Source organism: Sturnira hondurensis, unplaced genomic scaffold, assembly GCF_014824575.4.
Source record: "Sturnira hondurensis isolate 20B ecotype Veracruz unplaced genomic scaffold, ASM1482457v3 Scaffold0010428, whole genome shotgun sequence".
NCBI lineage: Eukaryota > Metazoa > Chordata > Mammalia > Chiroptera > Phyllostomidae > Sturnira > Sturnira hondurensis.
In genome coordinates this window covers 2,470,055-2,497,976 of record NW_028083059.1, presented here as the reverse complement: position 1 = coordinate 2,497,976, position 27,922 = coordinate 2,470,055, and the positions used below count along the sequence as shown (strand labels likewise).

The 27,922-nt window shown below is 42.8% G+C and overlaps 1 protein-coding gene and 1 non-coding gene across 2 annotated transcripts in view; both read left to right on the top strand.

Annotated features, from left to right (window-relative positions):
- Positions 1-17,444, top strand: part of FLT3 (fms related receptor tyrosine kinase 3) — a 61,180-nt gene extending 43,736 nt beyond the window's left edge. Inside the window, exons 16-24 of the mRNA XM_037058889.1 lie at positions 2,753-2,863; positions 3,703-3,856; positions 5,171-5,253; positions 6,599-6,726; positions 10,406-10,528; positions 12,385-12,496; positions 12,854-12,953; positions 13,438-13,543; positions 16,892-17,444. Coding sequence (XP_036914784.1) covers positions 2,753-2,863; positions 3,703-3,856; positions 5,171-5,253; positions 6,599-6,726; positions 10,406-10,528; positions 12,385-12,496; positions 12,854-12,953; positions 13,438-13,543; positions 16,892-17,014 — 1,040 coding nt within the window. The 3' untranslated portion in view covers positions 17,015-17,444. The remainder of the gene's footprint in view (positions 1-2,752; positions 2,864-3,702; positions 3,857-5,170; positions 5,254-6,598; positions 6,727-10,405; positions 10,529-12,384; positions 12,497-12,853; positions 12,954-13,437; positions 13,544-16,891) is intronic.
- LOC118995893 (U6 spliceosomal RNA) lies at positions 15,740-15,841 on the top strand. Its single transcript, XR_005068377.1, has one exon. It is a non-coding gene; the product is annotated as a U6 spliceosomal RNA (small nuclear RNA).
- Positions 17,445-27,922: the final 10,478 nt, after the last annotated feature.

The following is a 27,922-nucleotide window of genomic DNA, read 5'->3' as shown; positions in this document are numbered from 1 at the left end:
TCTGCTTAGTGTCTTTTGAATCCATCCTCTCTCTTATCTCTATTACTACCACCCTAGTCCAAGGTTATCTCTTCTGAAGAGCTGCCATAGCCTTCCAAGCAGCTACTCCATGTGCATTCCTACTTCCTTTCAGATTCTCTATACTGAAGTTCCGATGATGGCTATGAAATGCAAGGAAGATCCTATCATTTTCCTATCTAACATTTCCACTTGCTTTCAGTTGCTCTTGAAATACACTATACAGACCTACATGGTTACTTGTCTGCTCAGCCCCCCACCCTGTACTCCCGGACTTCTTTCAGTTCCTCCAGAGCTCTGTGCTCCCTCCTGTCCGGGAACCCAGCACAGTCTGACCCTCTCTCTCACCCTTCCCCTTCCACAGTGTTCTCTTCCACTCATCCTTCAGATCTCAGCTTAAATATCACTCCCTCAGGGAAACTGACCTTCAAACCAAAGACAAGATCAAGTGCCTCGCTACATGCTGTCTTAGCTCTCTGTAGACTCTTTGCCCATAGAATTTATCACAATATGTAACTATATCTTTGCTTAATTACTCAATCAATGTCTTATTTGCCACACTAGTCTGTAAGCCTCAGGAGGACAGAGTCTGTATCTGTTTTGCTTTGGTCTCTTGTTCCTTGGTCTTTGCCTGTCCTGTTCTTTCCATACAAAGTGTTCTTCTCTCTACCTCCTCACTGTGCATTGACCTGGGTAATTTTTGACCATCTGGGTCTCAACATATACATTTGGTGTCTCTTTCCCTGCCTCTCTGAAGGCTAGGTTAGTGTCCCTCTGGTGTGACCCCACAGCACCTTTCCTTTCATTTGCCACGTTGCATTTATCACACTATATTGTAGTTGTTCGTTCACATGTCTCCCTTTTCCAGGAGACTCTAAGCTCCAGGAAGGCAGGGGCTCTGTCTTGTCTGTCATTTATTCCCCCAATGCTCGACACATTGCTTCATACATAGTAGGCACTCAACAAACACTTGTTCAATGAATGAATGAATGAGTTTCAGGTAATGGTATATGAAAGTGCTCTGAAAATGTTAAGCATGCCATAAAATGTATTATTTTGGTAATGAGGAATAAGACATGGACAATTGAAAGCCACAGGTCCTTACAAAACATGAAGCAGCAGCAGAAGACATGAGGTGCTAGTGGGTCACAATGTGCAAGTGATGAATCTCATGCTCAAGCCAAGATGTTGGAGATAAGGTCCCCCTGATGGCATCGGCACTCTGGAAAAACACCACAGTAAAGGCTGGGATGTCTTCCAGGGCAAAATAAAGAGACCTGGAAATAGCTAATTAAATCTTCACTGAATATAAAGAAAAGACTATGTTCATAAGAAATAGTAAATTAACAGAGGGGTGGGTGCCTGGTGCTTGGAACCTGGAACCTGGAACCTGGAGAGGGAAGACTGAAGACCCTGTTGTTGTCTCTAGGGCCCCAGCACCCACCTGGGCAAGGGTTCCTTGGCCAGCTGGCACGTGAGCCTCAGTGACACAAGACCTCTGAGTTCCTCAGTAATGACTCCCCCCCTTATGCTTCTAAGCATAAGTACAATTTGCCAAACTATCTAGACGTTTTCTCCAGGGAAAGAATGCATAGGCNGCCATAAAATGTATTATTTTGGTAATGAGGAATAAGACATGGACAATTGAAAGCCACAGGTCCTTACAAAACATGAAGCAGCAGCAGAAGACATGAGGTGATAGTGGGTCACAATGTGCAAGTGATGAATCTCATGCCCAAGCCAAGATGTTGGAGATAAGGTCCCCCTGATGGCATTGGCACTCTGGAAAAACACCACAGTAAAGGCTGGGATGTCTTCCAGGGCAAAATAAAGAGACCTGGAAATAGCTAATTAAATCTTCATTGAATATAAAGAAAAGACTATGTTCATAAGAAATAGTAAATTAACAGAGGGGTGGGTGCCTGGTGCTTGGAACCTGGAACCTGGAACCTGGAGAGGGAAGACTGAAGACCCTGTTGTTGTCTCTAGGGCCCCAGCACCCACCTGGGCAAGGGTTCCTTGGCCAGCTGGCACGTGAGCCTCAGTGACACAAGACCTCTGAGTTCCTCAGTAATGACTCCCCCCCTTATGCTTCTAAGCATAAGTACAATTTGCCAAACTATCTAGACGTTTTCTCCAGGGAAAGAATGCATAGGCCAGTGGATACATTCTAACCTACTCATTAGTTCCATTTCTCACTATCAATTAATGAGTCTCTGGAGAATTTAGTTACTGAGAAGTGGTCCTTTTCACCCCTTCACCATTGACCCACTTACAGATTTAAGGTTGTAGACCTGGGGACCAACAGGCTGGAGTCAGCCACCCACACTGACATTTCTCTATGAATTTCTCCTGTCTCATTTCTCTATGAATCCAACAAATTCAAGAGTCAAAAAAAAATGTTTTTCCTTCAGCATATGTATTAATTTCTGTGGAGAAAAAGCTACTGTTCTTGTTTTGTTCTGTTTTTCTTTTTGAGGGTCAGTATTAAGGATTTTTTTATTTTGGTAGAGGGATACCCAAAAGAAAGACACATTTTAGATTCAACTTTCATAGTATTACAGTCTTTGAAATCTGTCTTAAAGCAGCATATTATTCAATATTTGTGTAGTAGTTTATGTATTTTTGGAAATTTTATGCAAATCTGCTCTGAACTGAGGAAAGTTTTAATTCATTAAATGACCTACAATTCCCATCTTACTTTAGTTTTACATTTATTCTCTTCCATGGACAGAAAAAGCAGACAGCTGCGAACGAGAAGCTCTCATGTCTGAGCTCAAAATGCTGACCCGGCTGGGGAGCCATGAGAATATTGTGAATCTGCTGGGGGCGTGCACACAGTCAGGTAATCAATTCCCACTGAAAATTCCTAGTTTAATATAGTTAAGCCTAAAGACGAAGAGGGCATTTGTTCTCATGTGTTTTCTCTCAGTCACAGTATAGGTCCTCAAGCCCAAGTGGAGTTAGACATTAGTGTGCTATAAGCAGATGACTCAGTGTAGACATGGGAGTTGTCTCTCTTTATCGGAGTATGCCCCATGATTCTAACCTATGTAATAACAGTCACCACATTGCAAGTATACAGTTTGTAGGGTTTTTCTCTACATCCTCCCCCACTATGAAGGGCTGCCAGGCTTGGCTGCTTCAAAGAAGCACAGCCCAGGTGGGATGTCAAACTTTATTTTCTCAGAATTAAATGGAACACGCACCCTGATTCTTTCACTTCTGCCTAGAAATAACCCAAACCAGGGTTATTCTTTCTGGGACAGCTGGCCTGGGACTGGGACTAGAAGAGCAGAAGAGAAAATGGATCTCTGAGATTAAGCCAAGCACAAACTTCTCCCTCCTCAGGCCAAATCAGCATCTACTGACCAAGCGCTCATCATGCAGCTGGCTTATGATTTCCGGTTGCAAAATGGAGAATCTAGGTGGACAGGGATTATTGATGAGGCCCCATGTACAAAGGCTATAGTGGAAGGCAAGAACAAAACTATTGTACTTTCCAAAGGAGTTTGAATGAAAGGCTGACACTGAATTTAAAGTGTAAGAGACAGATTCAGAACAAGTCGTACTCTCCCAAAGTCAGGGGAGAAGTGAGCCCTCACAGAGCTGTTCCCCGCTACACAGACGTCTGAGAACGTACTTGGTATTTCTTTACTTACAATTAAAATGGTCACATTTCAGGGCCAGTTTATTTGATTTTTGAATATTGTTGCTATGGCGATCTTCTCAGCTATCTAAGAAGTAAAAGAGAAAAATTTCACAGGACATGGACGGAAATTTTCAAGGAACACAATTTCAGTTTTTACCCCACTTTCCAGTCACATCCAAATTCCAGGTAAGAGAACAGGCCAAGGTTTTGTGAGGATGCATTCTAGGACACATACAAAGTGTGATGGTTAAACATCTCACAGACTCTGGCCAGCTTCTAAGGCCCATACTCTAGTATCGTGGAGTCTGGGGGTTCTAAGACCTAGAAAAGTCACTTCTCATTCCTGGAGTTTCCCTGTTGGCTTGGAGCAATGAGACCTTTCTCACATGACAGGCACTGGAGCTGAGCCAATCTCTGCCCACTTGTGCCTAAATGACACTCTACGTACATATTTAGTTTTGACCTCCTGGTTAACAGACAGGTATTAGTAAAAAAAAAAAAAAAATGAACACTTTTTCCAAAGTCCTGAATGTGTTCATAGAGGTCCTTGGAATATTGCACAAAAGAGCTCTAAATCTATAAACTGGATGTATTTTTTTTTATAAATGAGATTTTTAAAAAAGATTTCATGTATTTATTTTTTAGAGAGAGGGGAAGGGAAGAAAAAAGAGAGGGAGAAAAACACAGATGTGTGTGAGAGATACATTGATCAGTTGCCTCTTACAAACCCCCAAATGGGGACCTGTCCCACAACCCTGGCATCTGCCCTGACTAGGAGTTGAACTGGCGACCTTTATTTAGGTTTCCAGGCCAGTGCTCAGTCCACTGAGCCACACCAGCCAGTATAAAATGGATTAAAAAAATAGGATAGTTCCACTGATGTGATGTGATGGGGACAGAATAAAGTTGTGGTAAGAATAAAGTTGGACAGAATAAAGTTGTTTCTTTTACAAAATATGGGTGTCAAAATATGACTTTGACACCCACGTGTAGTAGGATCTTTTTCCACGTGTAGTAAGGTCTTCTTGTGGTAAGAATTGAGCAAAGTCGCCCTGGCTGGTGTAGCTCAGTGGATTGAGCGCAGGCCTGCGAACCACACAATTGCTGTTTGATTCCCAGTCAGGGCACATGCCTGGGTTGCAGGTCAGTTCCCAGCAGGGGACACAGGAGAGGCAATCATACATTGATATTTCTCTCCCTCTCTCCTTCCCTTCCCCTCTAAAGTTAAATAAATAAAATCTTAAAAAAAAAAGAATTGAGCAAAGTCATCTTTGAGGTGTTAGACTCCATACAGATACCAGGCTCACTCCTTGCCTAGTTAGACCAGCTCAATTACACAGGTGTTTTTAATTCCACAAAAAATGACCAAGTTGCTGCTGTGCTTTTAATTTAAAAGCCCATTTATGATTGTAAGTCATTTCTTTGATAAATCATATTTTTAAAAATAAAATGTCTACTTAGAAGAAGTACATAAATAATGAAATCATAATTTTTTAATAGTATGCTTGGTTCACAAGAAGTTCAAACACACCAAGACTCGGATCAGAACTCAGGGTTTAATGGGACTTCATCTCAACCCAAAGGTAATATTTTATCCTAATTAGTAGCACTTAAAAGTAGAAATGAACACAAGAATTCTGTGTTAGCTATCTTTTATTTGAATGTGTAAATGCAAAAATATGTTTTACTTTGCTACAGTTATCTATAAGCTTGATGAATGCATAGTTGCTTTAAAAGTAGTTAAAGATCTAAAAGATAGCTTTGCTGGATAGAATGGGAGGGCAGATAAAGTGCTTCCCAGATAAGGTAAAGTTAAAGGAGTTCATCATCACCAAGCCCTTATTCTATGGGATGTTAAAGGGACTTATCTGAGGAAAAGAAGATCAAGACTATGAATAGTAAAAGAACAACAAACTCACAACTGTCAACAACTGAACCTAAAAAACAAAAACAAACTAACCAAGCAACTAGAACAGGAACAGAATCACAGAAATAGAGATCACATGGAGGGTTTTCAGTGGGGTGGAGGAGGGGGGAGAATGGAACAGGAGAAGTACAGGGAATAAAAAGCATAACTGGTAGGCAAAAAAATAGTATAGGAATAGGGAAGCCAGAGAGCTTACGTGTATGATCCATGGACATGAACTAAGGAAGGGAGGGAGTTTGGAGGGTATAGGAGTGGAGGGCAAAGGGGCATAAAGGGGAGAAAAATTGGGAGAAAACTATAATAGCATAATCTATACAATATACTTTTTAAAAAGCAGGTAAAAATCAATAGTTTATGTATTGTGAATCCTATGTCAATGTTTAACCAATAAACACCGAGGGCTATTTTATTTGGTTATATTATTCTTTTAAAAGTCGTAAATTAATTAGAGCCATGCTAGTCCCTGAGAAGTAAGAAAGATAGTGAGCTCTGGAGTCAGGCAGGAGTTGGGGTAACCTAGGGTTCCTTCACTTTCTGGCTGGGTGACTTTGGATGAATTATATAACCATCCAAGCCACAGTTTTCTCGTTTGTAAAATGGGCCTAATGACACTTCTCTCATCAGACTATGAGAAGGTTTAACTGGAAGAACGTTAAGTGTACAATGTGTTCGGTTGATGTGAATCACTCTCCCAATGTGACAAACTACCTAGTGCAAAAGAAGAGGATCTGAGACTCCTCGGCTGACCCAGAGGCCACCTATCACCAGCCCAGCTAGGGAGGTAGTAATGTATCCCTCCCACCAAAAAGAGTCTTTAGGTGACGCTTCAGAGGCTGTATAATTCTCAGCATAAATAGCCCTTGTGTTACCAGGAACATGACGTGAGGCCTGCACTCATATCTTGGCCCCTCACCTAACTGTGGCTTTAATAACCTCACGGAGATCTGATCAAGCACCTTCTTAGAGTCTTGGCAAAAATGAGGACCGGTTCTATTTTACAGAGAAAATTGAATATGAAAACCAAAAGCGGCTGGAGGAAGAAGAAGACTTGAATGTGCTTACATTTGAAGATCTTCTTTGCTTCGCTTATCAAGTTGCCAAAGGAATGGAATTTCTGGAATTTAAGTCGGTATGTTCCTTAAAGTAGAAACTAACAACAACGAAAGATAATTCTGAAAAAGAGAGTGTTTTTCTTTCTTGTTTATTTGAACTTATGTTCCTTAGTCTGTCTTTCCCAGCCTCTTCTGCTGTTGGAGTCACCTAGAATGTTGCCTGGCTCTTGGCTAATTATAGTATAAAGACTCAGGGGCCCTTCTTAGACACTGGGTATTAGAGCCCTCCTCAGCTGCCCTGACAGGGCCACACAGGAAGTCCTCCGGAATCCGTCCTCACAGTGCGGTACCCAGTGTGGGGGCCCTTTCTCAGGCAGATCAGGTTGCCAGGCTGTGCCTCGCACAGGGGCGTTCGACCCGAGGAATGAGAGGAGGCTCAAATGCAGAGTTCTCTGCTGGCCAAGCCAGCCACTGTGGGTGCCTTTGTCTTCTCCGAAGTGTCCCGGAGGCCTGCTTCCTGCCTCCTGCCTCCTGACTGCTCTTCCCAGATCCTTCAGGGCTGTGATGACAAGGTCCAGGAGCCTGCTTGCTACCACGGCTCTATCTCACTTCTGCGTTCTTTCTGTAACTGCTTTTCAGCCCTGCTGTTCTCTGACATTTCAGTGTGTCCTACCTACAAGCAGATTCAGACCATTCCCCCAGCTACTTTCTGTCCTCGTTTGCTTACCTTCACTTACCCTCTCTTTATTTCCCAAACTTTTTCCTCCTCTTTTTTGGGGGAGTCTTTTATTCTCTTCTTCTCTCTCTCCTCCACTTCCCCCCATTTGCTCCCTCTCTTCTCTTTCTCCCTGGATTTGGAGAGAATAATTTCAAATGTATTTATTTCCTTTAAGAAATTAGTTTCTAATATAATGCTACATGGCAGTTATATCTCAATTTTTAAAAAAATTCACATGAAATAAATCAATAGCTTTGAAGACTGGAAGCAACTAAACCTCTAAGACATCTTGAGATGAACAACAAGAAGCATCTTTAAATAAAAGAAACCTGTGGGTGAAACTTCACCAAAGGGCAAAAAACTCATTTCTTTGAGTTCATAGTAGAACTCAAATAAATGAGTTCTATTATGTCCATAGGAAAGAATTAACATTTAAAGGTCGCTTTTTCTCCAAATTAATCTGTATACAGAAGTGGGCAAAAGTAGGCTTTCAGTTTTTCATATGGAAAAAGACATGCAGGTTATGATTATTACAACAGCTTCATTAACTCTGTGTTTCACATACTCACAAATGTAAACCTACTTTAGCCTACCCTGTATTTGGCACAACCTCAATTAGAAGTGCAAGGATTTCCCCCACCTCTCTTGGGGATATTAAAAGTGCCTGTTACCTTCTTTTCCAAGTTTAGGCAACCTTACTTAACAATGGTTTAAAAAAATTACTGTCTCATAGTGTTTCCTGCCCCTCATCTTTGAGGCACATTCTTTTCTTCATCTTTGCTGCTGGATTGCTCTCACCCGGGTTTCATTATCTATATCGTCACCTGCACAACTACAATGTGTCTACAATAGTCCTTTCACAAGGACCTTCACAGATGTTGGAGAGTTATCCACCTGGTTCATCTGGCCTGGTTGGCTGCCTGTTAAGTAAATATTCAAACTGCTCACAACTGGGGGCCAAGGAGCACTGTTATTTCTTCCTTTGGGCTTGTAATCAGAATTTTTAAAGAATGTCCAGTGAGTTAGGCTCTCTCCTGTTGTTTTCCATGTAGCCTTCCTCCTAAGCCATGCTGGCACTGGCTCCTGCTTTTCTCCCTCTTTGGTTGCTCAGGTCCATCTAGATCTTTGTGACTCCTTCAGACAAGGCACCCACCCCCAGGTCATGGACTGGTACCGGTCTATGGCCTCTTAGGAACTGAGCCGCAGAGCAAGAGGTGAGTGGTGGGCTAGTGAGCGAAGCTTTATCTGTATTTACAGCCTCTCCCCATCATTCGCATTACTGCCTGAGCTCTGCCTCCTATCAGATCAGCAGGGACATTAGGCTGTCAAAGGAGCATGAACCTTACTGTGAACTGCGCATGTGAGGCATCTAGACTGTGTGCTCCCTATGAGTGATTTAAATCAGTGATTAAACTGTAGCATGATAAATACTGTGTTCCAGCAGGATCTGGGAACCCAGTGGGGGGACCGGCACAGACCTAGGGAGAGGTGGTACAGAAAAACGTTTCTGAAGGAAAGCCAGCAGGGAACATGGGATGAGGTCAGGAATGTGGAATCAATATGGATAGGAAGAAACTTGTTGAGAAAGGTCAGCATGTTTTGGGTTTTTTTAGAAGATTTTGTTTATTTATTTTTAGAGAGAGGGTAAAGGAGAGAGAAAGAAAGGGAAAGAAACATCAGTGTGTGGTTGCTTCGCACATGGCCCCCACTGGGGACCTGGCCTGCAACCCAGGCATGTGCCGTGACTAGGAATCGAACTAGAGACCCATGGGTTTGCAGCCTGCACTCAATCCACTGAGCTACACCAGCCAGGGCTAGTTCAGCATGTTGAATGTGAGGTTCATTAGGTGACAAAGTAGGACTCAGTCCAGTAGACACTTGGCTATGCCTATCTAAAGCTCAAGGGAACTGCTGGATTGAAACTGGAGATCCGGGTGATGGTGGTCATATCCCTGGGTTTGGATGAAGTGACTCAGCGGAAGATGCAGAACCACCAGAGCAGTAGGAGGAGTGCGCTGCATAACTCACAGAAGGAGGGCTGGCCTCCTCCAGGTCAGATCAAATCTCACCTGGATTGCAGCCTGGGCAGCCAGTTAGGAGGCAGCCGGCAGCGGCCTGGTGGGGAAGTGGGTGAAATGTAAATGGAAACTGTAGGCTGACAACACTCCCAGAAAACCAGATAGGGAGGAAGGAGAGCTACAGGAACTTGAGTATAGTTTTTGCTTTTATTTTTTAAGTATTAAAGACAGACCTTAGGACCTTTGCTACTAGTGGCCCTGTTCTTTTTAAAATCTTCCCTTTTAGAATTAACTTTTTAAAAAATGTTTTTATTTATTTTTAGAGAGAGGTGAAGGCAGGGAAAAAGAGGGAGAGAAACATCGATGTGTGAAAGAAATATAAATCCAGGCATGTGCCCTGATTAGGAATCGAACCAGTGACCTTTCAGTTCATAGGCCAGTGCTCAATCCACTGAGTCACACCAGCCAGGTCTAGAGTTCATTTTCTTAAGAGACCACCAGGATTAATGTCACACCATGTTTCAATTCAGGGGTTCCTTCTAATCATGGTTTAGTCAACCATCCCAAATTTATTTTTAGTTTCTTTCTGAATATAATATTCCATAATATTGCCAAAGCTGTTTTCCAGTCAGAAAAGAGATTATTTTCTCTCAATAAGAGTGCTGGAAGGCAGCCTCTGGAAGTCCCTTTGGGAGCTCACCAGAGGGCCCTGTCTCTCATTTATAGCAAGACATGACATTGGCTAAGTCTGATCTCCTTCCTGAGAACCTGTCCCCTTTGGCCTCTGGAAATGTTTCACACACAGCACAATGTCTCCATAGCTGGAGAAGGGAGCCCTGGGTTCACTGGTGGAATTGGTGACATTTCATGATGACTGGTCATGCCCCAGCAGATACAAGACACCACAAGAATGGTGCATTCATCATCTGTAACTCCTATTGAACTGGAAGCCAGGAGAAAGACTGAGTGCTGTGAGCCTCTGCAGCACAGCAGATAACACTCCAATGCCATTCCTTGTAGTGCGTCCACAGAGACCTGGCAGCCAGGAATGTGCTGGTAACCCGTGGCAAAGTGGTGAAGATATGTGACTTTGGACTGGCTCGAGATATCATGAATGATTCCAACTACGTCATCAGGGGCAACGTGAGGCCGCCGTTTCTTTCCTGTTCTTCTGTTGTTTTGTGTTTTGTCATTGTGGGGAGGAACATCTACACTCACTGCAGTGTATTGATTAACATCCAGATGAGTCCTCACAGCAGTTTGTCTTCTTATGCTAAACAGGTTTTCTGTAGCTTCAGGGAATATTCCATTCGTGATAAAAGATGAGCAAAACAGCAAGACATCCACCCTTGGGCTAGTCAGAATAGATTAGGGTCCTTTGGATGCAAACCACACTTAACAATAATGTCATTGCTTGCATTTATTTCAGTTCCCGTAACTAAAACGTGACAACTAAGTTATGTTTCTGGTGATGGAAATAGGTAGTAGTTACAATAGAGCACTTAAGAATACAACATGTAAATTAAATAGTAAATGGAAATTTCTAAAATGTGCAACACTTAAATTAAATATTAGTGAATATTTTTCATCTACTGCTATCACACAGGGGAGCCTAGAACATGACTAAATCTACTTGTTTAAAAAATGAGGACAGGTGTGTTACTCACCGGGGAGCTGTTAGAAATACTGGATGACAACATCGTGTGGCCAGTTGAAAGAATATGGCTGTTAAAAACTACAAACCTGGATTCAAGCCCCTCTTTTTTTTGGCTCTTCATATTTGGGAATTCTAGCTGCTTTATTGTCCCTACTTGTGAAATACAAATAATAGCAAATGCTGATGTCATGCTTACTGTGTGTTAAGGACTGTCTAAGTGCTGTACACTTGTTAACTCAGGCAGTCCTATAGTACCCATTTGTGTGTGAGGAAACTGAGGCACAGACATGTGACTTGTCCGTGATCACATAGCCTCTGGTTAGAACGCGAAAGGCCTGAGCCTGTGTGGCCGTATTCCTGTGACGACACAGCATTTCTCATGAGGATTATACACTGACCTCAGCATTATGTGGAGACAAACTAATAAAACTCACATGAGAGCTCCTGTCCAGGGTAAACATCCAGTAAATGTTAAAAGCCAAATTCAGCTGCACTCCCACTAGACTCACATAATCACCTTAGCGGGTTTTAGACATGTGCCTCCTCATAGCTAAAGTCACAGATCCGATGAATGCTCACCTGTGGCTGGGCAGCTGCTACCCTACCAGCTGGTGGTCTCTCGTGTGGAAAGCTGAATCCCATCTGCAACCACAAGTAATTCCTACAGTTGACCAATTGATTCTATCAGCTCGTCAGTGGGTGGAGGATTTGAGATAGGGTTTCTCTCTTGAGTTTTGATTTTACTTGACAGAATAAGTGTGCACCATGAAGGGCTCCTCCACCCACGAAAAAGGAGCTGCTCCACAGTGCTCTTCATCCCTGTCTCGATTCCAGTCTGAGGCTGGACTCACTCAAAAGCCCCGTTTCATGCTGCTGGAAACTGTTAAAGCCACGAAGCCAGCCTGCTATCACTTCTGGAAGTGAGGCTGTGCGCTCCCTGCACCGTGCCGCAGTGGAGAGCATTTTCACTCTAGTTCCTCCAGAGGATGTTTTAACAAAACCGCGCACTGATCCACGAGTTACCCACTCACCTCCGGGCAACAGACGGGCTACTCTTCATGGAGAGTTTCTCCTGCTAAACTTCCCAGTTCCGAGCACAAGTTTTTGTTCAAGATGAGTTTTAAAGAAAGATGGGTGTTTTGTTTTGTTTCGTTTTTTAAGGCTACTACATTAGAATGTTCATTTTAAGTGAAACACTTCCGCGTGAGGAATAGCTTTTCTCAAATAAGCATTGAGAGCGTCCTTAGGAAGATAACATTTATTTCCCAGCTCACAATAGGTACGAAGTAACGACTCTCCCAGCGGAAACCTCACCACTGATCTCCTCTTGGATCTTTCACAGGCCCGCCTGCCTGTGAAGTGGATGGCCCCTGAAAGCTTGTTCGAAGGGATCTACACCATTAAGAGTGATGTCTGGTCGTACGGAATATTACTCTGGGAGATATTCTCACTCGGTGAGTTTGGCTGTCCTGTCTGGGCCTGAGGCTTCAGGACGGTCTGTCCTTCTCAGCCCCTCCCCAGCTCCCAAGTCAAAGAGTGGGTGAAATGCCACCTGGAACGTCCCCAGAGCCCCCGAGCCTTACTTCTGCTGCAATAGGTGCCAACTGGGGCTTTACCCGCCGGTGTCAGTAGTTCTGCCTTCAGCCTGTAACCTACTGGACAGCAGGAACCAGGGCTTCACCCTGTCGCAGCCCAGCACAGATCAGCATCTGGCCCACGGGCACTCGCCACGCATGCCTGTTAATTGAGGGAAAGAATAAACAAATGAAGAATGAGTAAATGCTTACACACCCCCCCCATGTCGTCCTCAGGTGTCAACCCTTACCCTGGCATTCCAGTTGATGCTAACTTTTATAAACTCATTCAGAGTGGATTTAAAATGGACCAGCCATTTTATGCTACAGAAGAAATGTAAGTTCACACAGGCTGTAAAGTGGCTGAAATCAGAAATGTGCGGTCTCTCCAGTTCCCAATGCATGATAAAAAAATAAAACTTCTTCCTACAAAGCTTATATGAATTCCTCTTAAACAAAGAAAACTCCTCCTTTGTGCTTGGTGGAGGGGGTGGGGGCAGTTCTGAGCAGAACTGAACCTTTCCTGCCCTGAGGTACTCTCACTTCTGGGTTTCAGTTCCTCTGCTTGAGGGGTCCTTGAGGGTGATAAGAATCCACCTCCTGGCTTCTGGTTCATGTTGTATTTTTTTAGATGCATTTCTGTTTACTGTTGCATTTGTCCTTTCCCGTGTGAGTTCAGCATCTAGTCGAGTACTTGCGACAAAACAAGCGTGCCGTAAATAAGCACCTCCCTGGCAATCAGTGGCATTTCATTACGTGAAAAATGCTTCCTAGTTCTTGGTTCAGATTTCCTCTTGCTGCCTGCTCTGTTACCCTTACAGATACTTTATAATGCAGTCCTGCTGGGCTTTCGACTCGAGGAAACGGCCATCCTTCCCTAACCTGACTTCGTGTTTGGGGTGTCAGCTGGCGGACGCAGAGGAAGCGGTACGTGGCGGCGCTTTCTCCCCCGCGACAAGAAGGACAGCAGTGAGAACACCCTTGGCTGGTTTCCTCAGAACCGAAGGCACCGAGTTGTCTTCCTCACCCAAACTGGTCCTGGTCACTCTGTAAAAGTTATGTGGACTGATGTGCCTGAAACTAATATAATATTATACGTCAAGTGTAATTGAACACTTTTACAAAAAATTAAACTTAGTTTAAAAAAAGAAAAAGGTAGCATAGGTGAGACATACTTATTGATAAATGATAAGGGGGAGGGAGGCTTTTCCTGAAAACATCAGCCAATGGACCAAGAAATTAAATGCTTATAAGCATCAGGTGCAGAAGACTAGACAAAGAACTAAAATTTAACCCCTCACCTACCTTTCCTAATTCAATGTGAAGCTGTGTACTGTGCAGTCATGCAATATTGTAGAGTGGGAAGAACATGGACCAGAGATGTGAGAGCCAAATACCAGCTACACTATTCTGCCCACTAAGAGCTGTGTGCTTTATGGCAAATCACTGTATTTCTCTGGGCCTTAGTTTTCTCACCTGTAGAATGGGTTACTAAGCTAGATGATCCCTGAATTGCAGCAACGTGGAATTACTTTGACAACCCTTCCCCTTATCAGTACCACCTGGTGCAGCAAAAGGAGCCATCGCCTGGGTGAGGTGAGCAAAAGATAGTACCTTGAACTCTGTATACCTGGGTTCAAATCTTGGCTCCATCGTTTGCGTCTATTAAGGCTCAAGTCACTTAGCCTTTTTGGGATCTCAGACCTTATCTGAAATATAGGATTAACAAGCCTTAGTGAAGTTGTAAGGAATACTTAAGGTGGCATATGTGAAAAGACTTAGCACGTACTGGGTACTTAGTAGTTACTCAATAAATGTTAGTCAAATATAATTCTGATTCTTTAAATGAATTGTCTGTCTTCTGTTTTAAAACTATTAAGCATCCATTTTCAGTTTGGGGTCTCTCTCAAGGCCTGTGTAGATGGTGAGTGTCCCCTTCTCCTGCTCCGACTTTTTAAAAATATGATATAGAAACAAGGTTATTGTCAGGAAATTATGTCCAACAGATTGGGGGACACAGAAAGCCCCCAAGGGACTATGAGCTATTGAACAGGTAGCCTGGAAACAGTTAATGAAACTATGAAATAAACTGAAAGAAGAGTGATACAGAGAAACAAGAAATGAGCTGTTTGAGTAAATGGGTTGAATGATTTTTACTTGCTGGGGGGTTAGGTATGGATTTGCAGAGAAGGTCTTTGAACTACGGTGAAGAATGCATGGTATTTTGGCCATTGGAGAATGGAGGGTTAGTAGTGTGTTCCACGCTGGATGAGTAATATAAAGGGTCAAAGTTGAGAAATTAGAATGGGAAATAAATGGTTGTGGCTACAGTATTAGGGTGAGGGGGTGAGGGTGTGGGAGGAACAAGACTGAGGGTCGTGCAACCAACTGCTAGGTCCAGTCCACAAAAAAGATGTATTGTTGCCACTCATCCCGAAGGGCAAAGGCACTGTCATTCTGCAGACTGGGTAGAAAAGATATATGGATTTTTTTTTTCTAGAAAGAAAAATTCAGAGTAGGAAATCGTCCATTCATTCAACACTATAACTGATTGTCTAAAACCAATGAACAACAACAAGAAAGACAGTAGCAAGAAGTGGGGGAGTGGAGGAGTTTGTCAAACTTAAAGGATGCACCATCTCTACTTCATAAGAAGTTCTTATAAATAATGAGGAAAACATGTCAGCCCAATATATAAGGGCAAAGGAGATTAGCAGACTATTCACAATTAAATGCAAAAAGCCGTTGAAAACAGAAAAAGGTGCTTAACTTTGCTTATCATGAAACATAGGTAGGGAAATAAAACATGTGGCTGGACCAAGGGCTAGAGACTTGGAGGATTGTTACTACCCCCTGTCGGTAAGGCTCTGAGAAAAAAGTCTTCCCAGACACAGTTGATTGGCATGGAAATAGGGGAACTCCTCCACAGCGCAGCCCAGGTCACGTGTGTCACAAATCAAATCTGCGTCCCCTTTGGTCACCTCCCCCACTTCTCCCAAAGACAGACATGGCCACGTGTGCATTTTTTCACTGTATATTATATAAACAGTCCATCAAAATGTTCATTATGGTGCATCAGTACTATAGAACCCTAGGCTGCCATTAACAAGGCATGTGTTCGGTGCTCACTTCAACAGCCCACACTAAAATTGGAACGATACAGAGAAGATTAGCAGGGCCCCTGCGCAAGGATGACACGCAATTTGGGAGGCGCTCCACATTTTTAAGTGACAACCAACTCATAACTAACTATCAACAACTGAACCTAAAAGACAAAAACAAAAACCAAGCAAACAACTAGAACAGGAACAGAATCACAGAAATAGACATCACATGGAAAGTTATCAGTGGGAGGGAGGAGGGGGAGAGTGGGGGGAAAAGGTACAGGGAGTAAGAAGCATAATTGGTAGGCATAATATAGGCAAGGGAGGTTAAGAACAGTACAGGAAATAGAGAAGCCAAGGAACCTATACATGTGACCCATGGACATGAATTGAAGTGGGGAGAAGTTGGTGGGGTACCAGGGAAGAGAGGGATAAAGGAGAAAATAAATTGGGACAACTATGATGGCCTAATCAATAAAATGTACTTAAAATAATAAAAAGATATGTGTTCGTGTTTAGTAAATAGTGAAAATATGTAACATGTAAAATAAACATCATAGTTGATACGTGTAACATGTAAACAACATACTAGTAATTCAAAATAAGGTTCTGAAACAGAATCTGTAGTCTGAGCTGGCTGCCACAAATTTGTGTGCATGCATAGCAAGCTATCCGTAATGGTGAGTACCTCTGATGGTTTTAGCTTTTTCTATAGAACATTCTATATTTCATTTATAAAAATGAAAACAGCTCTACTTTTCTCTCTGGTTATCTAATTTGATAACCAGAGAGAAAAGTAGAGCTGTTTTCATTTTTATAAAAAATAATTTTAAAAAATAATTAAAAGCCACTAAATTCCCAAGTGAGATCTAAATAATCAGTTCCCTGCATTGGTTGCATCATGAGCATATGTCTTTTTTTGTGGCCTCTTTTGTGGTTTTTCTTCATGGTTTTAGGTTTTCTAGATGAAGATATTATATCTAAAAGTAGAAACAATAATGAAATAAAATAGTTGACTTTAACGAAGGACCGAAATTGCTTTGTCAGTTAATATACAGACTAGCCCCTAAGGCCTTTGCATACTGAAAGCAGGTAATACTTGGTAATGTAGGCACATGACATGTTAAGTCCTCCTCAGATGATGAGTATTCTGTCTCTTTCCTGTATTCAGATGTATCAGAACATGGATGGCCATGTTTCAAAACATCCTTCCGGCTACCAAAACAGGCGACCTTATGGCCGAGAGGCGGATGCAGGGCTACCCTCTCCTCAGGAGCCCACTGAAGACTCGTAGAGAAACCATTTAGTCTCAAGGACTCCTCCCCCCGACCTGCCCACCTTCAACAGGTTATCGGTTACCAAAACACGATTAACTTTACCACTAAAAGAAAATGTATTCTCAACTGCTGCTTTGCTGGACTTTTTCTCTAGAAGTTCTCTGTATTCACTCTTGTTTTCAAAGGAACTTTTGTAAAATTGAATTTGCACAAGGTAGGAAGAGCTTATTGGAGCATCCACCGACATCCAGAGGACTTCTTAGGCTGGCTTGGGGGAAACCTGTGTACCTGAAGTATAGTATATTCTTGTAAATACATAAAACAGAAGCATTTTGCTAAGGAAAAGCTAATGTGATTTTTTAAATCTATGTTTTAAAATAATATGTAACTTTTATAGCTATTTAGTGATATATTTTATGAATGGAAATAAAATTTCTACTATAGAAATGTTTCTTATTGAATTGCTTACACAGTGTATTTAGGGCAAGACTTACCTGGAGTTCATGAACCTACTGAAATTGTGTGTGATGTTTTGTCAGTGCATGTGTATTTTTTTTTCCTACTGAGAAGGCCTATTGTTTCATCAGATTCTTTTTTTAAACATTTTATTTAGTTCGTTTTACAGAGAGGGGAAGGGAGGGAGAAAGAGAGGGAGAGAAATATGATGCCTGATGGAAACATTAATCAGCTGCCTCTCACATGCATCCCAGCCAGGGACCAGGCCCACAACCTAAGCATGTGCCCTGACCGGAAATCAAACCAGTGACCCCTCACTTTATAGGAGGATGTTCAACCAAGTGAGCCATGCTAGACAGGGTTCATCAGATTCTTTTTTTTTAAGTTTTTTTAAAATATACTTTATTGATTATACCATTACAGTTGTTCTATTCCCCCCCTTCATTCCCCTCCACCCGCACACTCCCTCCCCCACCATTCTCCCCCCCCTTAGTTTAAAACCACGTGTCTCAAGTTCTTTAGATTCTATATTTCCCCCACTATTCTTGCCCTCCCCCCTATCTATTTTCTACCTACCCTCTATGCTATTTTCTGTGCCTTCTCCCCTCTTCTCCTCCTCCCACTCCCCTGTTGCTAACCCTCCATGTGTTCTTCATTTCTATGGTTCCACTCCTGATCTAGCTGTCCTCTTGGTTTGCTTTTGTTTTAGGTGTGGTTGTTAATAACTGTGAGTTTGCTGTCCTTTCACTGTTAATATTTTTCATCTTCTTTTTCTTAGATAAGTCCCTTTAGCATTTCATATAATAAGGGCTTGGTGATGATGAACTCCTTGAACTTGACCTTATCTGAGAAGCACTTTATCTGTCCTTCCATTCTAAATGAAAGTTTTGCTGGATAAAGCAATCTTGGCTGTAGGTCTTTGGATTTCATGACCTGAAATACTTCTTTCCAGCCCCTTCTTGCCTGTAAGGTCTCTTTTGAGAAATCCGCTGACAGTCTGATGGGTACTCCTTTGTAGGTGACTGTCCCCTTATCCCTTGCTGCTTCTAGGATTCTCTCCTTCATTTTGGTCTTGGCTAATGTAATTATGATGTGCCTTGGTGTGTTCCTTCTTGGGTCCAACTTCTTTGGGACTCTCTGAGCGTCCTGGATTTCCTGGAAGTCTATTTCCTTTGCCAGACTGGGGAAGTTCTCCTTTATTATTTGTTCAAATAAGTTTTCCACTTGTGGCTGTTTCTTTCCCCCTTCTGGTACCCCTATAATCCGGATGTTGGAACGTTTAAAGATGTCCTGAAGGTTCCTAAGCCTCTCCTCATTTTTTTGAATTCTCATTTCTTCATTCCTTTCTGTTTTGTTCTTCCTTCTGGTCCACTCGATTGATTTGAGTCCCAGTTTCCTTTCCATCGCTATTGGTTTCCTGGACATCTCCCTTCATTCCAATTAGTTTAGCCTTCATATGTTCCTCTAATTTGTGACTGTAATCTACCAGTTCTGTGAGCATCCTGATAAACAGTGTCTTGAATTGTGCTTCTGAGAGGCTGGCAATTTCTCGGTTGCTGAGAGTTATTGGCTCTGGGACTTTGAGTTCTTCTTGCGCCATCTTTTGGGCTGTTTGTGCCTGTTAAGTAGCAGGATCGGAGCCCTAGGTGTTCACTAGAGCAGGGAAACTAAGTCACTGGGTTGTGACGTTGTATGTGGGGGCGGGGTCAGAGAGGAGCAATGGCATCCCATCTGCCTCCTGCCGCCTCCCACCACCACAGCTACAGGTGCCTCAGCTGCCACTGTCACCGGGCCCACGCGTTTAATCCCACTGCACGAGAGTGTGCCACCCCCGTCAGCTCTCGCCCCCTGGGGCCTGCGTGGTCCGTCTCACTGTGCGCAAATGTGCGACTGTGGTCAGTCTGCCCCACACCCTGACTGGGTCCAGGCCACTTGCGCGCCTAGGTCAGGGGATCTGTCCTGCCCAACCCTGTTCTGCTGCTGGCTCTGCCCCTCTTACCGTCCCAGTTGCACAGTTAGTTGTAGTAGGACTTTCGTATAATTCAATTTTCTGTTCTTTGGCTGTGTCTTTGTTCTACAAACTTTTGTTGTATTCAAACTTGGTTGTGGGAGAAGGCACAGTGTTTCCACCTATGCCTCCATCTTGGCGGAAGTCTTCCCCACTGAAATCTTATAAGGGCTTTGTGTCTGCATCATCTGCTTGGCTCTGAACATACAGTCTACCTACCTTATGTGATGACGTATTTTCTTTTCTTTTTCTTTTTGTTTTTTTTAGATTATACATAATTTGTTTGTTAATTTAAAAGCTTCATTATTTATGTTTTTTTTTACTGTTCAAGTACAGTTGTCTGCCTGATGACTTATTTTCTTAAGTAAACATCCTTTTGAAAGTAGAGATAATTTGTGCCAAGCTATGTGCCTCACTTGTATTTGTATGTATAGTCAGGACACTATTTTTAATCTACTTAAAGCATAAAATATGGTTGATATTTAAAAATTCAAATAATTTTATGTTTTTATAGTAACAGTGAAAGTTCTCCTTCATGTACTCAAATTCTAAAATGCTTCTTTGGGGGAACCATTGTTAAGGTTTCAGATGTATTTTCTCCATCTTCTTGTTTAAAGATCATCACATTACTCACACGCCTTTACACACAAACATACATGCGGAGGCCTTTGGGGTTTTTTAGCAAATATTTGGGTATTTTTAGAGAGAGGGAAATAGTGATGTGGCAGAGAACCATTGATTGGCTCCCTCTTGTAGACACCCTGACTGGGGACAGAATCGGCGAGCCAGGCGCATGCCCTGACTGGAGAGCAGACAGGCAGCCTCTCGGCTCGTGGAACGATGCCCAGCCAACTGAGCCACACTGGTCAGAGACAGAGGTCTTTGTTTTCACAGAAGTGGAATTATACTAGTCATACTGTCAAACAGGCTTTTTATTTTTCACAAGACGCTGATATTTTTCTCAACTATGTAGTTTGTGTGCTAAGCGTTTGCTAATTTCATATGCATTATCTCATTTAACCTTCATAAATACCTTATGAAATAGGTACCAAAATTACACTCATTTTTTTCTAAGGAAATTGAAACAGGTTAATAACTTGCAGTCATCAAGTCCCTGTTAACACTTATCTTGCCATTTCTCTTGGGTTCTATTATTATTTTATTTGTTGTATTTATCATATTTATTTTAAATTGTGATTAAAAAATGTAATGTAAGACTTACCATCTTGACTATTTTTTAAATTTTATTTATTTTTTTCTAGAGAGAGAGTAAGGGAGGGAGAAAGAGAAAGAGGGAAACATTAATGTGTGAGAGAAATACTTTTTAAAATATACTTTATTGATTATGCTATTACAGTTGTCCCATTTCCCCCTTTATTCCCCTCTGCCCTGCACACCCCCTCCCACACACATTCCCCCCCTTTTCATGTCCAAGGGTTGTATATATAAGTTCTTTGGCTTCTACATTTCATATACTATTCTTAACCTCCCCCAGTCTATTTTGCACCTACCATTTGTGCTTCTTAGTCCCTGTACCTTTTCCTCCATTGCCTTCTGCCCCTTCCCGCTGATAACCCTCCATGTGATCTCCATTTCTGGGATTCTGTTCCTGTTGTAGTTGTTTGCATAGTTTGTTTTTGGTTTTATTTTTGTTTTTGTTTGATTGTTAGGCTCTTTTTGTTTTGTTTGTTAGGTTTGATTGTTGATAGTTGTGAGTTTGGTGTCATTTTACTGTTCATATTTTCTATTGTTTTCTTCTTCTTAGATAAGTCCCTTTAACATTTCATATAATAAGAGCTTGGTGATGATGAACTCCTTTAACTTGATCTTATCTGGGAAGCACTTTATTTGCCCTTCCATTCTAAATGATAGCTTTGCTGTGTAGAGTAATCTTGAATGTAGGTCCTTGCCTTTCATGACTTCAAATATTTCTTTCCAGCCCCTTTTTGCCTGCAAGGTTATTTTGAGAAATCATCTAATAGTCTTATGGGAACCCCTTTGTAGGTAACTTTCTCCTGTTCTCTTGCTGCTTTTAAGATTCCATCTTTATCTTTAATCTTGGGTAATGTAATTATAATGTACCTTGGTGTGTGCTTGCTTGGTCCCAACTTCTTTGGGACTCTCTGAGCTTCCTGGACTTCCTGGAAGTCTATTTCCTTTGCCAGACTGGGGAAGTTCTCCTTCATTATTTTTTCAAATAAGTTTTCAATTTCTTGCTCTTCTTCTTCTCCTTCTGGAACCCCTATGATTTAGATGTTGAAATGTTTAAAGTTGTCCCGGAGGTTCCTAAGCCTCTTCTCATTTTTTCAAAAATATTTTATTTATTTGTTTGTTTACTTGTTTATTTGTTTATTTATTTTTAGAGAGGGGAAGGGAGGAAGAAAGAGAGAGAGAGAAATATCAATGTGTGGTTGCCTCCCACATGGCCCCCACTGAGGACCCGGCCCACAACCCAGGCATGTGCCCTGACTGTGTATTGAACCAGCAACCCTTCAGTTTGCAGCCCATGCTCAACCCACTGAGCTCTGCCAGTCAGGACTCTCCTCATTTTTTTTTAAATTCTTGTTTCTTCTAGTTGAATGTTTATTTCTTCCTTCTGGTCCAAGCCATTGATTTGAGTCCTGGTTCCCTTCCCTTCACTCTTGGTTCCCTGTACATTTTCCTTTATTTCACTTATCGTAGCCTTCACTTTTTCTTTTATTTTGTGACCATACTCAACCAGCTCTGTGAGCATCCTGATTACCAGTGTTTTGAACTGTGCATCTGAGAGGTTGGCTATACCTTTGTCACTTAGTTGTATTTTTTCTGGAGCTTCGATCTGTTCTTTCATTTGGGCCATTTTTTTGTCTCAGCATACTTGTTACATAGTAAGAGGTGGAGCCTTAGGTGTTCACCAGGGCGGGGCAACCCACATTGCTGCCTTGTGACCTGTATGTCGGGGAGGGGTCTGAGAGAAAACAATGGCACTTGCTCTGCTCTCTGCCAGCTTTTAGTCACTTCCCCTGCTCCCCACAAGCAAATTGGGCGCTTCTGGTGTTGATTTCTGGTGGGAGGGTTTGTGTACGTTCTAGGACACTGTGGGTCTCTCCAATGAACTCTCCTGTGAGGCCTGGAGTTTCTCCTGCCTCCTCAACCCCCACAGGTGTTTTCAGTCAGAGGTTTTGAGGCTTTGTTTCCCTGCACTGAAAGTCTGGGTTGTGTGGTCTATCTCACTCCCAATTGTTCCTCCCAGTTTATTCACACGCAAATGTGAGGCCACCCCACCCGCCACCTGCCACCTTACCCACTTTCATCCTCCAGCCGCTGCCTTGCTACGTGTCCTCTCTGCCTCGGCTGCACATCTCCACTCCTCCGGGTCTGGATAAATGTTTCTTCTTTAACTCCTTGGTTGTTGGACTTCCATGCAGGTTGATTTTATGTCAGTTCTGGCTGTTTTTTGTTTTTAAATTTGTTGTCCTCCTTTTAGTTGTGCAAGGAGTCACAGTGTGTCTACCTACGCCTCCATCTTGGCCTTGCGTGAGAGAAATATTGATCAGCTGCCTCTCCCATGTTTTCAGCCAGGGAGTTGGCCCCAAACCAGGCATGTGCCCTGACCAACAATTGAACTGGCAACCTTTTGCTTTGCTGATTGATGCCCAACCCACTGAGCCATGCTGGTCAGGGCATTTTGCCCAATTTTAAGCTTAGTAGTGTTCCATGTATTCCCTTTGTTGTGAAAGAGATCTCCAAAAAATTTTCATTTTGTAAAACTGAAACTCTCTACCCATTAAACAATCCCTCTCTCCCAATGGCCTAGTAACGACCGCTCTACTTTCTGTCTCTATGAATGCGACTCCTCTGGATAACTCATACAAGTGGAATCATATAGTATGTGTCTTTTTGTGACTGGCTCATTTCACTTAGCATATTGCCCCTAAGATTCATCCATGTTGTAGCATTTGACAGGATTTCCTTCCTTTTTAAAGCTGAATAACATTCCATGGCAGATTGCTGAACAATGTGGTAATTATGTTTTTAAGTTTTGCTGTATTTATTATTCTTGAAGATGCTGTTATAGTGATCACATGTTTCTTTGGCCATCCAGTATCAATTCCCATTTCTTTTGGTAACAGTATTGTGAGTTGCGGTATCACTTCCCCCTATTATAAGCAATGTGGTGGAACTTTAGTCAGGGGGGCTTTGCCTTCTAGCCAGGGGGGGGGGGCCTTGACTCAAGGTAGGTGAATAAACACCCTCTCTTGTTGTATAACTTTGTACCTTGACTGGATTCAGGCAAGAATGGAAACAGGAGTTGGAGCTTATCATTCACACAATGCCAGTCCCTGCCTTCAATGACAAGGCATTTCCCACTTCTTAGTTCTATGGAGTTGCTTTGGTCCCTCTTCTTGCCCAAGCCTTGGTCTCCGGGCTTCCTGTCAGGTCAGTAAGTCCTCCTCGGAGGCAGTGAGCCCAAGTCAGCCCCTGTTGCATACAACCTGAGAACCTTGGCCCAAACACCTGCACTGACTCAGTCTCCTTGGCTGAACTGAGGGTTTCACCTGCTTCATCTTCTCTAGAGAGTCCTCTCTGTTTGGGTTGTCAGTGGTCTTTGATCTTCAAGTGCCGTGCTGATCTATCTTCACTGGCATACTCTTCTATCCTCTTGCTAGGGTGTGGGGGAGTGGAGTTCCAAGCATCGGTATGCTCTCTAACAGCTTGTCCAAAAAAACATTGGTGACTACAAGGAGGAACATAAAAGTGAGTTCACATTTACAGGGATGCTGTGCTTCCCCATCTGCCAGAGCGATTTCAGGATGCACGCACATTCTGAACCCGCCTACACTGTGGATGCAGCTGGGTAAACATGTCTGTTCGTGGAACCATCTACCCGCACACTCCTTGGTGTTGCAGTGTCAGAAGCACTAGAGGATTTGAGTTCCTTGAAAATGAATATTCTATTGTTCGTGAGCTTTAGAAAATGGCAGCACACTCTATACAGACTTCCAGATCTTGCTTCACTTTTTAAAAAATCAACATTACGTCTCTAAGATTCGCTCATGGTCTTACGTGAACCTTTGGTTCTTACATTCACTGTTTTACTGTGTGAACACAGAATCACCATTATTTAGTCACTCTCACACTGATGACATTGGAGTGATTTGGATTGGTTAGGGTAATGAGTTCACAAGTGTTTACTATATCATTTTACTTTTATAACATCTGTAATACCAAACAGGATATTTAAAAGGCAACATTCTCTAAGGCAGTTACAGTGAAATAAGATTATATTAAGGCCAGCTTTTACAACAGATTGGGTTTTGGTGTGGGGAAAGCTGTGTCCCTGACAAGGCTACACACAGGTGAGAAGTGAGAACAATTACGCTGATTTTGGAGATGCTGCTGCTTCTGCTTGGACAGCCTCTTCGGCCAGGGCTTTACAGTCATCTCACCAGTAGGTGGCAGCCCAGGACCGCTGGTTGTCCATTAGTCCCAGCCACGCCCCGGAGCCTGACTTCATTATTGCACCCGCGTCCCTGGAAAGGCACATTTTCAGCGGAATTAAAGGAAAGGTCAGTCATATAATTGCCAGGAAAAAACAACCCTCTATGAAGATAACTTCAATCCCTTCATTTAGCATTCGGCTGTTTCTTGACTAGGGTAACTATTGTTCGTGCGTTTTTATGTGCATTAGTTATTTACCACGTTGCTGACATGAAGTGAGCAGCCCCGTGTCAGATTCTTTTATAGAGCCTGGTTTTTACCACACTGTCCCACTTAGTGCCTTCCTCTGCACAAGGAATTGACTTTTGGACTTCTTCCTGGGTCACCTTCTATGCTCGGGGTTGTCTCAGCCTGGACTGGCTGCCTGTCCTGAAATAAAAAGCCTATTTCCTGGAGATTATTAGGAGCCAGAGTTTTGGGAGAAAAACACCCAGGGGCATTTGGCCTGCAGCAGGAAGATATCCTGGGTGATTTCTTATCGCAGTTCCAGCCCTGGGTCACCTCGGCCACCCGCATTCCTTCCTGTCCCTCCCTACCCCACCACGCCACTCAGTTTCTTCCCCATTGTCCTTCTCTCACCTTAGTTCCTGATGAAGGACTTTCTCAGTCACAGATTGGTCCGCTGCTACTCCCGCCATCATTTTTGTCACAAATAAATGGCACGCACGTCAGTATTCACGTTTGTTTCTGTCAATGCCGCGATCACCATCAGCAACAACAACGAAAGGTAAGGGGAGATTTCACACCCTCCACAAAAAAACACATCTTTTTTAGCTCCTAGGGGTTCAAACTTATATGAAATCTCAAACTATCTTAACAAGGCTGAAAAGGCTTTGATGAATTTTTTGTGGTAAAATGTACATAAAGTAAAACGTGTCATTTTAACCATTAGGTACATTCACACTGTCGTGCCGCCATCCCCACCGACCGTCTCCAGAACTGGTCCCTCTTCCCAAAATGAAAGTCTGTCCTCATGAAATATTAATTCCCCATGCACCCTCCCCCCAGCCCTGGTGCCCATCATTCTACTTTCTGCTTCTATAAAGTAGATTCTTTAGGTACCTCATAGAAGTGAAACATACAGTGCTTGTCTTTTTATAACTGACGTGTTTCACCTGACGTGATGTCTTCAAGGTTTGCTTTGATGCATTCTTTGTATTAGCATTTGTGGATAACACGTGGATCCCGGACCTGTTGCTGAAGGCTTGACATGCATTGTTTCGTTTCACGAATTGTGAGGTAGGCCCTTGGAAGTTTAGACACCCAGAGGAAAGACTCAGTCTGGACCCCGCTGCCTGTCTTCTCTCAGGCCCACTGGCCTCTGGGCTCCTTCCTGGAGCCCTTCATTCGCCCTGGGCTCAGTCCTCAGTGAAGGAAAGCCTTCTGGTAACAGCAAGATTATAGGATTTCCAACTTTCAATTTGCCTCAAATCATGAATGTATTTGTAGGAAACTGAGTGTCTTTCTGGTATCTGATTGAGAAAACACTCCTGCATGGGCTCATTCATGGAAAGTTAACAGCTACAGCTGAAGGGAGCAGGCACATGAAATGTTTCAACTAAAAAATGAAATAAAAATTTAGCTCTGCCTATTTAAGAATTTTCTGCATGTGCTGCTAAAACTCTCTTAAAAGAAAAATTATAATAAAGTCAACTATAACATTCAGCAATTAGAACATAAGAACCATATATTGTATTGTTAAACACAAATTATGAGACTACATTTACATATAAACTAACTCTTTAAAAACTAGCCTTTAGATATATAATTCATATACCATACAGCTTACCTATTTCTCATGTGCGATTCAATAACTCAGCTTTAGGTTTGGATGAAAATTGCCTTACCTCTGACCACCTTACATTACTTGATTGATTTGATTGCTGAGAGTCAGACAGGAAAAGGTGAGCCCCAGGGAGCTTCTGAGGCATGGGCTGCCCTACGAGCTCTGTGTTAGTAATTTGGGTTTTTCATCAGAGTTGTTTCTATACCCATGACTATTTCATTCTTTAGCCTTGGTGTCTTAAAGTTTCATGTGTTGTAGGTATTTGGGGGTTCCATTATTATACGGGGTCCAGCACAAATAATGCCCCTTTTTATTACAAAATCTTTTACTACAAAATCAGAAGCATGTAATTCTATAACATAACAATATCTCACTCAAACGCGCCATATGACATTTTAGGTGAAATGTTTAAATTAAAACTATAAATTATTACACCTGTGTTATTACCCTCCCAACCACAGTGAAGCAGGCCCTACTTTTGCTGCACCCTGTATTAGAGACAAAATGAAATACAAGGAGGTTAAGCGAGGGGGTTGGGAGGGGGTGGAAAAGGTGGAGGGATGAAGAAACCAAACACGCAAACACGCAAACGCCCATAGACACAGACCACGATATGGTGATCACCCGAGGGAGATGGAGGTGGGGGCGAATGGAAGAGGGTGGGGTTGGGGGTAAATGGTGATGGAAGGAGACTGGATTTTAGGTGGTGGACACACCTACGGATGATGTGTTACAGAATTGTACACTTGATCCCTACGTAATTTTATTGTCTAATGTCACCCCAGTAAATTCAATAAAGCTTTTTAAAAAATAAAACAAAAGGAGCTTAGCTTTCTAGTCTGTGCCAGAAATGCAGTGAGGCAGCCCTTCCCACCAGACGTATCAGCATTTCTAGGCGTGTGAGCCTGAGCGTGCTCCTCGGGCAAATGCCGATGTTTATCTCCCCCTGCTCTCAGAGGAACCCACAGCTCCCTGGGCTCCACCCCCGGCAGGAGCTCCAGTGAGGGCAAGGAGACCCTTGCTGCACAGAGATAAGAGGAAAAGGTAAGGGGCCAGGCAAATAGGCGGGGGACAAATGCAGTGGAGCCAGGACCCGCTCTTCCTCAGTTTCTGCTCCATCTTTTTCCCAGTCGCCCAGAGCCTAGGAATCAGGCTGGGGAGCTGCGTGGACCGTAGTGGGGCCCGAGAGGGACC